The sequence below is a fragment of the Rhinoraja longicauda genome, chromosome 12 (genome assembly GCF_053455715.1).
Source record: "Rhinoraja longicauda isolate Sanriku21f chromosome 12, sRhiLon1.1, whole genome shotgun sequence".
Taxonomy (NCBI): domain Eukaryota; kingdom Metazoa; phylum Chordata; class Chondrichthyes; order Rajiformes; family Arhynchobatidae; genus Rhinoraja; species Rhinoraja longicauda.
The window spans coordinates 52,644,633-52,657,132 of NC_135964.1; the positions used below are offsets into that span (position 1 = coordinate 52,644,633).

Below are 12,500 nucleotides of genomic sequence, written 5' to 3' on the forward strand. Positions count from 1 at the left end.
CTGGGGCGACTAGGCTTGGTATACACTGGAATTAGAAGGATGAGAGGAGATCTTATCGAAATGTATAAGATTATTAAGGGGTTGGACACGTTAGAGGCAGGAACATGTTCCCAATGTTGGGGAGTCCAGAACCAGGGGCACAGTTTAAGAATAAGGGGTCAGGCCATTTAGAACGGAGATGAGGAAAAACTTTTTCAGTCAGAGAGTTGTGAATCTGTGGAATTCTCAGCCTCAGAAGGCAGTGGAGGCCAATTCTCTGAATGCATTTCAAGAGAGAGCTAGATAGAGCTCTTAAGGATAGCGGAGTCAGGGGGTATGGGGATAAGGCAGGAACGGGGTACTGATTGAGAATGATCAGCCATGATCACATTGAATGGCGGTGCGTACAGGCTCTGAAGGGCCGAATGGCCTCCTCCTGCACCTATTGTCTATTGTCGCTCGTTCCTTCTCTCAGAAATGCTGCCTGACCCGCTGAGTTACTCCAGCACTCTGTGTCTACCTTCGCTTTTAACCGGCATCTGCAGTTTATTCCGACGCACATCTTCGTGGTGTTTTCGTGATGTGTTTTGGTCTGTGTCTCCTCGTCATATCGCTCGGCACTGTGGCGGGTTTTTGAATTTCGCCGTGACGTCTCTCTCTCTCTCTCTCTCTCTCTCTCCCCTCTCTCTCTCTCTCCCTCTCTCTCTCTCTCCCTCTCCCCCTCTCTCTCCCCTCTCCCCCTCTCCCCCTCTCCCTCTCCCTCCCTCTCTCTCTCTCCCTCTCCTCCCTCTCTCCCTCTCTCTCTCTCCCCTCTCTCTCTCCCCTCTCTCTCTCCCTCTCTCTCTCTCTCTCTCTCTCTCTCTCTCTCTCTCTCTCTCTCTCTCTCTCTCTCTCTCTCTCTCTCTCTCTCTCTCTCTCTCTCTCTCTCTCTCTCTCTCTCTCTCTCTCCTTCTCTCTCCCCCTCTCTCTCCCCCTCTCTCTCCCCCTCTCTCCCCCTCTCTCCCCACTCTCTCCCTCTCTCTCCCCCTCTCTCCCCACTCTCACCCTCTCTCTCTCTCTCTCCCTCTCACCCTCTCTCCCTCTCTCACCCTCTCTCTCTCTCTCTCTCTCTCTCTCCCTCTCACCCTCTCTCCCCCTCTCCCCCTCTCCCCCTCTCTCTCTCTCTCTCTCTCTCTCTCTCTTCTCTCTCTCTCTCTCTCTCTCTCTCTCCCCCTCTCTCTCCCTCTCTCCTCTCTCCCTCTCTCTCTCCCCCTCTCTCTCTCCGTCTCCGCCGCCCGGGCCCCAGCCGACTGCATCGCCAACTACAACAATCAGCTGGAGAACAAGCAGACCAACCTGCTGCTGCGGAGACGGAGGTCTACGGGAACGTGGACCTCAGCAACAAGATCAACGAGATGAAGACCTTCAACAGCCCCAACATGAAGGAGGGCCGATGGCGGGAACCAGGGTGGGGGGGGGGCAACAGCAGCCCACCCCCTACGCCACCACCCAGCTGATCCAGACCACCCTGGGCAACAACATGAACACCAGCGGCCTGGACCTCAACGACAAGCACTGGAAGCAGGCATTGCAAACCAAGCAGGAGATGTCACCCATGACCTACAACATCATGGAGCAGAACAAACTCAACAAGGGTAAGGAAGAGTGGGGCGGGGGGACCAGGGGAGGGACCTCACCAAGGGTCTTACACCAGACAACAGACAATAGGAGGAGGCCATTCGGCCCTTCGAGCCAGCTCCGCCATTCGACGTGATCGTGGCTGATCGTCCACAATCAGTAACCCGTGCCTGCCTTCTCCCCATATCCCTTGATTCCGCTAGCCCCTAGAGCTCTATCTAACTCTCTTTTAAATCCATCCAGTGAATCGGCCTCCACTGCCCTCTGTGGCAGAGAATTCCACAGATTCACAACTCTCTGGGTGAAAAAGGTTTTTCCTCATCACAGTCCTAAATGGCCGACCCCTTTATTCTTAATCCGTGACCCTTGGTTCTGGATTCCCCCCCAACATGGGGAACATTTTTCCTGAACATCTAGCCTGTCCAATCCCTTAAGAAATTTACGTAGAAACATAGAAACATAGAAAATAGGTGCAGGAGTAGGCCATTCGGCCCTTCGAGCCTGTACGCACCGCCATTCAATATGATCATGGCTGATCATCCAGCTCAGTAACCTGTACCTGCCTTCTCTCCATACCCCTGATCCCTTTAGCCACAAGGGCCACATCTAACTCCCTCTTAAATATAGCCAATGAACTGGCCTCAACTACCTTCTGTGGCAGAGAATTCCACAGATTCACCACTCTCTGTGTGAAGAAATGTTTTCTCATCTCGGTCCTAAAAGACTTCCCCCTTATCCTTAAGCTGTGACCCCTGGTTCTGGACTTCCCCAACATCGGGAACAATCTTCCTGCATCTAGCCTCTCCAACCCCTTAAGAATTTTATGTTTCAATAAGATCCCCCCTCAGTCTTCTAAATTCCAGCGAGTACAAGCCGAGTCTATCCAGTCTTTCTTCATATGCAAGTCCTGCCATCCCAGGGATCAATCTGGTGAACCTTCTCTGTACTCCATCTAAGGCAAGAATGTCTTTCCTCAGATTAGGAGACAAAAACTGCACACAATACTCCAGGTGCGATCTCACCAATGCCCTGTACAACTGCAGCAGAACCTCCCTGCTCCTATACTCAAATCCTTTTGTTATGAATGCTAACATACCATTCGCTTTCTTCACTGCCTGCTGCACCTGCACGCTTGCTTTCAATGACTGGTGCACCATGACACGCAGGTCACGTTGCATCTCCCCTTCTCCTAATCGGCCACCATTCAGGTAATACTCTGCTTTCCTGTTCTTGCCGCCAAAGTGGATAACCTCACATTTATCCACATTTATCCACATTATATTGCAAGCTTGTATACACTGGAATTTAGAAGGATGAGAGGGGATCTTATCGAAACGTATAAGATTATTAAGGGGTTGGACACGTTCATATATATATCATATATATACAGCGCGGAAACAGGCCCTTCGGCCCACCAAGTCCGTGCCGCCCAGCGATCCCCGTACATTAACACTATCCTACACCCACTAGGGACAATTTTTACATTTACCCAGCCAATTAACCTACATACCTGTACGTCTTTGGAGTGTGGGAGGAAACCGAAGATCTCGGAGAAAACCCACGCAGGTCACGGGGAGAACGTACAATCTCCGTACAGGCAGGAAACATGTTCCCAATGTTGGGGGAGTCCAGAACCAGGGGCCACAGTTTAAGAATAAGGGGTCAGCCATTTAGAACGGAGATGAGGAAAAACTTTTTCAGTCAGAGAGTTGTAAATCAGTGGAATTCCCTGCCTCAGAAGGCAGTGGAGGCCAATTCTCTGAATGCATTCAAGAGAGAGCTAGATAGAGCTCTTAAGATAGCAGAGTCAGGGGTTATGGGGAGAAGGCAGGAACGGGGTACTGATTGAGAATGATCAGCCATGATCACGTTGAATGGTGGTGCTGGCTCGAAGGGCCGAATGGCCTCCTCCTGCACCTATTGTCTGTTGACTCCGCTATCTTTAAGAGCTCTCTGGTTGTGGTGCGATGGTTCAGTTGCCTGATAACAGCCGGGAAGGAACTGCCCCTGAATCTGGAGCTGTGCGTTTCCACACTTCTGTACCTCTTGCCCGATGGGAGAGGGGAGAAGAGGGAGTGGCCGGGGTGAGACTGGTCCTTGATGATGCTGCTGGCCTTGCCGAGGCAGCGTGAGGTGTAGATGGAGTCAATGGGAGGGAGAACTTATGAACAATTTGGCCCTTGTCAAAGCCGCTCAGGTCTTTACTCCTGCCCATTTCTCCTGCATCCAACACGTCAACTTCAAGAACTGACTGTTCACTTGCTGCCTAATATATCCCACCCCTTGACAGGTGCCATTGTAAGAAGATAATCAATGTTATTCCCTTCACCTGTCAGTGGTCATAATGTTTTGGCTGATCGGTAAAGCTCATCATTAAGTCCCTGTTTGTTGTGTTCTGGTCTTGGCAGAATAAATGACCTGATGTTGATCCTAGGTATTTATTCACAAAATGCTGGAGTAACTCAGCGGGTCAGGCAGCATCTCAGGAGAGAAGGAATGGGTGACGTTTCGGGTCGAGACCCTTCTTCAGACTGATGTCAGGGGGGTGGGACAAAGGAAGGATATAGGTGGAGGCAGGAAGATAGAGGGAGATCTGGGAAGGGGGATGGGAAGAGAGGGACAGAGGAACTATCTAAAGTTGGAGAAGTCAATGTTCATACCGCCCGGCTGCAAGCTGCCCAGGCGAAATATGAGGTGCTGTTCCTCCAACATTTCCGTCCAACAAATCATCCGCCAACATTTCCGTCACCTACAACGGGACCCCACCACTGGCCACATCTTCCCATCCCCTCCCCTCTCTGCGTTCCGCAGAGACCGTTCCCTCCGTAACTCCCTGGTCCACTCGTCCCTTCCTACCCAAACCACCCTAACCCCGGGCACTTTCCCCTGCAACCGCACGAGATGCAACACCTGTCCCTTTACCTCCCCCCTCGACTCCATCCAAGGACCCAAACAGTCTTTCCAGGTGAGACAGAGGTTCACCTGCACCTCCTCCAACCTCATCTATTGTATCCGCTGCTCCAGATGTCAACTTATTTACATCGGCGAAACCAAACGCAGGCTCGGCGATCGCTTCGCTCAACACCTGCGGCAGAGAATTCCACAGACTCACCACTCTCTGTGTGAAGAAATGTTTTCTCATCTCGGTCCTAAAAGACTTTCCCCTTATCCTTAAACTGTGACCCCTGGTTCTGGACTTCCCCAACATCGGGAACAATCTTCCTGCATCTAGCCTCTCCAACCCCTTAACCACGTTAACCAACCTGATCTCCCAGTGGCTGAGCACTTCAACTCCCCCTCCCACTCCCAGTCTGACCTTTCTGTCATGGGCCTCCTCCAGTGCCATAGTGAGGCCCACCGCAAATTGGAGGAACAGCACCTCATATTTTGCTTGGGCAGCCTACAGCCCGGTGGTATGAACATTGACTTCTCCAACTTTAGATAGTTCCTCTGTCCCTCTCTTCCCCTCCTCCTTCCCAGTTCTCCCTCTATCTTCCTGTCTCCACCTATATCCTTCCTTTGTCCCGCCCCCCTGACATCAGTCTGAAGAAGGGTCTCGACCCGAAACGTCACCCATTCCTTCTCTCCTGAGATGCTGCCTGACCCGCTGAGTTACTCCAGCATTTTGTGAATAAATACCTTCGATTTGTACCAGCATCTGCAGTTATTTTCTTATACTACCTGATGTTGATCGTCCGCCTTTGTCCACAGATTATCGTCTTGCTGAGACGGGCAGCAATCCCACCATCCCTTACAACCAGTCCAGTGACCACGGCACTGGAGGCTCTTACAACAGCTCGGATCGAGGCAGCAACACCTCTGGTCAGTAATGCCGATCACACACCCATACGAGCGGAATTAGGCCATTCGGCCCATCGAGTCTACTCCACCACTCAATCACGGCTGATCTATCTCTCCCTCCTAACCCCATTCTCCTGCCTTCTCCCCCATAACCCCTGACACCCGCACTAATCAAGAATCTATCTATCTCTGCCTTAAGCACAGCGGTAGAGTTGCCACCTTACAGCGAATGCAGCGCCGGAGACTCAGGTTCGATCCTGACTACGGGCGCCGTCTGTACTGAGTTTGTACGTTCTCCCCGTGACCTGCCTGGGTTTTCTCCGAGATCTTCGGTTTCTTCCCACACTCCAAAGACGTGCAGGTTTGTAGGTTAATTGGCTGGGCAAATGTAAAAATTGTCCCTAGTGGGTGTAGGATAGTGTTAGTGTGCGGGGATCGCTGGTCGGCGCGGACCCGGTGGGCCGAAGGGCCTGTTTCCGCGCTGTATCTCTAAAATCTAAATCTTAATCAAGAATCTCTATCTCTGCCTCAACAATATCCACTGACTTGTTCTCTGTGGCAATGAATTCTGCAGATTCACTGCCCTCTGACTGAAGAAATTCCTCCTCATCTCCTTCCTAAAGGAATACGAACATGAATAACAACAGTTAAAAGACATTTGAACTGGTACATGGATAGGAAAGGTTTTCAAGGGAGATTGGCCAAAAGCGGACTGGTGGAACTAGCGTAGACGTGGAATTCATTACCACAGCCGTCTGTGGCAAAGAATCCCACAGATTCACCGCTGTGCCCTCTGGTCCTAGACTCTCCCACTAGTGGAAACATCCTCTCCACATCCACTCTATCCAGGCCGCTCACTATTCTGTACGTTTCAATGAGGTCCCCCCTCATCCTTCTAAACTCCAGCGAGTACAGGCCCAGTGCCCACAAACGCTCATCATAGGTTAACCCACTCATTCCTGGGATCGTTCTCGTAAACAATAGACAATAGACAATAGGTGCAGGAGGAGGCCATTCGGCCCTTCGAGCCAGCACCGCCATTCAATGTGATCATGGCTGATCATTCTCAATCAGTACCCCGTTCCTGCCTTCTCCCCATACCCCCTGACTCCGCTATCCTTAAGAGCTCTATCTAGCTCTCTCTTGAATGCATTCAGAGAATTGGCCTCCACTGCCTTCTGCGGCAGAGAGTTCCACAGATTCACAACTCACTGACTGAATTTTTTTTCCTCATCTTCGTTCTAAATGGCCTACCCCTTATTCTTAAACTGTGGCCCCTTGTTCTGGACTCCCCCTGCTATACCTGCATGCTTCCTTTCAGTGACTGATGCACTAGGACACCCAGATCTCGTTGTACGTCCCCTTTTCCTAACTTGACACCATTCAGATAATACTCTGCCTTCCTATTCTTACCACTAAAGTGGATAACCTCACACTTATCCACATTAAACTGCATCTGCCATGCATCCGCCCACTCACACAACCTGTCCAAGTCACCCTGCAACCTCATAGCATCTTCCTCACAGTTCACACTGCCACCCAGCTTTGTATCATCTGCAAATTTGCTAATGGTACTTTTAATCCCTTCATCCAAGTCATTAATGTAAACCTTCTCTGGACCCTCTCCAGAGCCAGCACATCCTTCCTCAGATATGGGGCCCAAAACTGCTCACAATATTCCAAATGTGGCCTAACCAGCGCCTTGTGGATCCTCAGCATTACGCCCCTGTTTTTGTGTACAAGCCCTCTCCAAATAAATGCTAGCGTTGAGTTTGCTTTCTTCACTACTGTGTCGACTTGCGGACTAACTGTTTGGAAGTCCTGCACTCCCCAAGTCCCTTTGCAGCACCTCCGATTCCTGGGTTCTCTCCCCATTTTGAAAACACTCTGTGTCCTTTATTCCTACGACCAAAATGCACGTCTCCACACTTTGCTGCACACTATATTCCATCCGCCACGTCTCTGACCACTCTCCCAAACTGGCCAAGTCCTACAGCTTTCTCTACACCACCTGCCCCTCCACCTATTTTCGTATCGTACGTGAGCTTGGCCATAAACCCTTCAATGCCCCCTTGTGATGGGGTGTGGGAAGGAACTGCACAGGATGGTTTAAACCAAAGATGGACACAAAAAAAGCTGGAGTAACTCAGCGGGTCAGACAGCATCTATATCCTTCCTTTGTCTCGCCCACCCCCCTAACATCGGTCTGAAGAAGGGTCTCGACCCGAAACGTCACCCATTCCTTCTCTCCACAGATGCTGCCTGACCCGCTGAGTTACTCCAGCACTCTGTGAAACGTCACCTATCCATGTTCTCCACAGATGCTGCCTGTCCCGCTGAGTTACTCCAGCACTCTGTGAAACGTCACCCAACCCAACACAACTCAACCCAACCCAACTCAAACAAACCCAACTCAAACCAACTCAACCCAACCCAACTCAACCCAACCCAACCCTACTCAACTCAACCATCACCCATTCCTTCTCGCCACAGATGCTGCCTGACCCGCTGAGTTACTCCAGCACTCTGTACCAGCACCTGCAGTTACTTTCCTACTATCCACTCTGATGTCTAACTCTTCTCTTTGTCCAGGGAGCCAGGGCCACAAGAAGAACCTGCGGACGCCAAAGATGTCCGTGCCGGGCGGCATGAACTGGGCCGATCTGCTGCCCCCTCCTCCGCTGCACCCACCCCCCAACACCAGCAACCCCGAGGAGTACGGCTTCGCTGCAGACGACAGGTCAGCCCCCTCAGCCCCCTCATCGGCACCCTAGGGTGCTCCCCTCCAACTAGGGGGTTGCCAACTCCCTCACTCCCAAATAAGGGACAAAGGGTGACGTCACCTCCGCCCCCACCCGACGTGACCTCACCCAGCCAGCGACCACGTGCTCTCGCTCCACCAATGGCGGCCGCCCTGGCCGGGAGGCGGGTTGCTACGCAACCTCCGTTAGGCGGCGCCCGGGCCTACAGTGTCGTTTACAGTTGCCCCCAGTCCTACAGTGTCCAGGCCTACAGCGTCCGGGCCTACAGTGTCCGGGCCTACAGCGTCCGGGCCTACAGCATCCGTGCCTACAGTGTCTGGACCTACACTGTCCGGGCCTACAGTGTCCAGGCCTACACTGTCCAGGCCTACACTGTCCGGGCCTACAGTGTCTGGGCCTACAGTGTCCGGGCCTACAGTGTCCGGCCCTACAGTGTCCGGGCCTACAGTGTATGGGCCTACAGTGTCCAGGCCTACAGTGTCCGGGCCTACAGTGTATGGGCCTACAGTGTCCAGGCCTACTGTGTCCGGGCCTACAGTGTCCGGGCCTACAGTGTCCGGGCCTGCAGTGTATGGGCCTACAGTGTATGGGCCTACAGTGTCCAGGCCTACAGTGTCCGGGCCTACAGTGTATGGGCCTACAGTGTCCAGGCCTACAGCACCATCCGGGCCTAATACTGAACAAGGGCCATAGGTGGGATGCGGGACTCCCTGTGTGCAGGGTTGGGGGAGATGCAGAAACCCCCACGCATGTTCATGTGTGTTGACATGTACCTGAACAGGTGGGGATCCACCATCCGTGCTGGGAAGGTGGGGAAGGTTTTTGATGGTCGCGGTGGGCCGAATGGCCTGCCGGATTAACATAAATAGATAACATAGAAAATAGGTGCAGGAGGAGGTCATTCGGCCCTTCGAGCCAGCACCTCCATTCATTGTGATCATGGCTGATCATTCTCAATCAGTAACCCGTGCCTGCCTTCTCCCCATATCCCTTGATTCCGCTAGTCTTAAGAGTTCTATCTAACTCTCTCTTAAATCCATCCAGTGAATCGGCCTCCACTGCCCTCTGTGGCAGAGAATTCCACAAATTCACAAATCTCTGGGTGAAAAAGTTTTTTTCTCACCTCAGTTTTAAATGGCCTCCTCTTTATTCTTAGACTGTGTGGCCCCTGGTTCTGGACTCCCCCAACATTGGGAACATTTTCCCTGCATCTGGCTTGTCCGGTCCTTTTATAATTCTATACGTCTCTATAAGATCCCCTCTCATCCTTCTAAACTCCAGTGAATACAAGCCCAGTCTTTCCAATCTTTCCTCATTTATTCCAGCACTTTTGTGTCAATAGACAATAGGTGCAGGAGGAGGCCATTCGGCCCTTCGAGCCAGCACCGCCATTCAATGTGATCATGGCTGATCATTCTCAATCAGTACCCCGTTCCTGCCTTCTCCCCATACCCCCTGACTCCACTATCCTTAAGAGCTCTATCCAGCTCTCTCTTGAATGCATTCAGAGAATTGGCCTCCACTGCCTTCTGAGGCAGAGAATTCCACAGATTCACAACTCTCTGACTGAAAAAGTTCTTCCTCATCTCCGTTCTAAATGGCCGACCCCTTATTCTTAAACTGTGGCCCCTGGTTCTGGACTCCCCCAACATTGGGGACATTGCCATTGGTTCCCCCTGGTGTGTTTCCCCAGCAGTTACCAGCGAGACGGGATGTGCCCGGTACCTCCGGCCAGGATGTACCTGCAGCAGGTGGAGTCAGAGGAGGAGGAGGAGGAGGAGGAGGATGAGGAGGAGGATGAGGAGGAGGAGGAGAGGGGTCCTACACCACCCCTTCGTGGGGCCGCCTCGTCACCTGCCGCCGTGTCCTACAGCCACCAGTCCACCGCCACCCTCACCCCATCACCACAGGACCAGCTGCTCCCCATGTTACAGGACAGCCAGGAGAACCTGGCCTTGATCTCAGCCCCCAGCGAGCACAGGTGAGGCCAGCTCAGGTAGTGGGCAAGGTGAGCCCAGGTAGCACACCAGGTGAGCTCAGGTAGTGGGCATGGTGAGCCCAGGTGAGGACAGCTCAGGTAATGGGCAAGGTGAGCCCAGGTAGCACACCAGGTGAACTCAGGTAATGGGCAAGGGGAGCTCAGGTCGCACACCAGGTGAACTCAGGTAAGGCCAGCTCAGATAACACACCAGGTGAGCTCAGGTAATGGGCTAGGTGAGCTCAGGTAAGGACAGCTCAGGTAATGGGCTAGGTGAGCTCAGGTAGCACACCAGGTGAACAGGTAATGGGCAAGGTGAGCTCAGCTAAGGACAGCTCAGGTAGTGGGCACGGTGAGCCCAGGTAGCACACCAGGTGTACTCAGGTAAGGGCAGTTCAGGTAATGGGCAAGGTGAGCTCAGGTAGCACACCAGGTGAGCTCAGGTAATTGGCCAGGTGTACTCAGGTAAGGGCAGCTCAGCTTATTGACCAGGTGAGCTGAGGTAGCAGACCAGGCGACCACAGGTAGCGGCAGCACAGGTAAAGGCGGCTTAGGTAATGGGCCGGGTGACCTCAGGTAACGGGACCACAGTTAATGGCAGCACAGGTAGCAGACCAGGTGAGCTCAGGTAATGGGACCACAGGTAACGGGACCGCAGGTAACGGGACCGCAGGTAACGGGACCGCAGGTAACGGGACCGCAGGTAACGGGACCGCAGGTAACGGGACCGCAGGTAACGGGACCGCAGGTAACGGGACCGCAGGTAACGGGACCGCAGGTAACGGGACCGCAGGTAACGGGACCGCAGGTAACGGGACCGCAGGTAACGGGACCGCAGGTAACGGGACCGCAGGTAACGGGACCGCAGGTAACGGGACCGCAGGTGCGGGCAGCACAGGTAATGGATCAGTTGACCAGTTTGGACCAGTTTGCGGGTGATACGGAAATAGGTGGAGGGGCAGGGACTCTGCAGAAGGACTTGGACAGGTTGGGAGAGTGGGCGGAGAAGTGGTAGGTGGAATGGAGTGCAGCAAAGTGTGGGGTCGGGCAGTTCGGCCGTAGGAATAAAGGCGTGGACTATTTGCTAAACGGGGAGAGAATCCAGAAATCGTAGGTGCGAAGGGACTTGGGGAGTGCAGGTGCAGGATTGCCATGAGGTTAGTCTGCAAGACAAATCGGTAACAAAGAAAGCCTGCAGTTCCTTGTAGCTCAAATAGTATAAGAAAATAACTGCAGATGCTGGTACAAATCGAAGGTATTTATTTATTCACAAAATGCTGGAGTAACTCAGCAGGAACAGGCAACTTCTCTCCCGAGATGCTGCCTGACCTGCTGAGTTACTCCAGCATTTTGTGAATAAGTTCCTTGTAGCTCAATGGGTCAGGCAGCATCTCAGGAGAACATGACTAGTCTGACATTTCAGGAAGGTTCTCCAGACTGAAGAAGAGTTCTGACCCCAAGCGTCACCCGTTCCTTCTCTCCAGAGATGCTGCCTGTCCCACTGAGTTACTCCAGCATTTTGTGGGTCCACCTTTGGTGTAAACCAGCACCTGCACTTCCTTCCCACACATCTGGTTGTGAGGGTCGGCACGGTGGCGCGGCGGTAGAGTTGCTGCCTCACAGGCAGCGCCGGAGACCCGGGTTCCATCCCGACTACGGGCGCCGTCTGTACGGAGTTTGTACGTTCTCCCCGTGACCTGCGTGGGTTTTCTCCGAGATCTCCGGTCTCCTCCCACACTCCAAAGACGTGCAGGTTTGTAGGTTAATTGGGCTTGGTGTAAATTGTCCCTAGTGGGTGTAGGATAGTGTCAGTGTGCGGGGATCGCTGGTCGGCGCAGACTCGCTGGGCCGAAGGGCCTGTTTCCGCGGTGCTATCTCTAAAGTAAACTGAATTAAACATCTGCAGTTCCTGCCGACACGTTTAGTTTAGAGATACAGCGCGGAAACAGGCCCTTCGGCCCACCGGGTCCGCGCCGACCAGCGATCCCCGCACGCTAACACTATCCTACACACACTGGGGACAATTTACACACACACCAGGCCAATTAACCTACAGATACATGCACGTCTTTGGTGTGTGGGAGGAAACCAAAGATCTCGGTGAAAACCCACGCGGGTCACGGGGAGAACGTGCAAACTCCGTACAGACGGCGTCCCATGGTCGGGATCGAACCAGAGTCTCTGGCGCTGTAAGCGCTGTAAGGCAGCAATTCTACCGCTGCACCACCGTGACCACCCAGGTCTGCCATTCCTTGTTGGTCCAGGGTCTAACCAGGGTATATGTGTGTGTGTGTGTATCTGTGCGTGTGTGTGTGTGTGTGTGGGTGCGTGTGTGTGTGTGTGTGTATCTGTGTGTGTGTGTG

At 53.0% G+C, this 12,500-nt stretch overlaps 1 protein-coding gene across 1 annotated transcript in view; it reads left to right on the forward strand.

Annotated features, from left to right (window-relative positions):
• LOC144598467 (roundabout homolog 1-like) overlaps positions 1-12,500 on the forward strand; it is a 61,787-nt gene that overhangs the window by 28,577 nt on the left and 20,710 nt on the right. Inside the window, 6 exon segments of the mRNA XM_078408610.1 lie at positions 1,265-1,321; positions 1,324-1,424; positions 1,427-1,613; positions 5,308-5,418; positions 7,990-8,137; positions 9,856-10,140. Coding sequence (XP_078264736.1) covers positions 1,265-1,321; positions 1,324-1,424; positions 1,427-1,613; positions 5,308-5,418; positions 7,990-8,137; positions 9,856-10,140 — 889 coding nt within the window.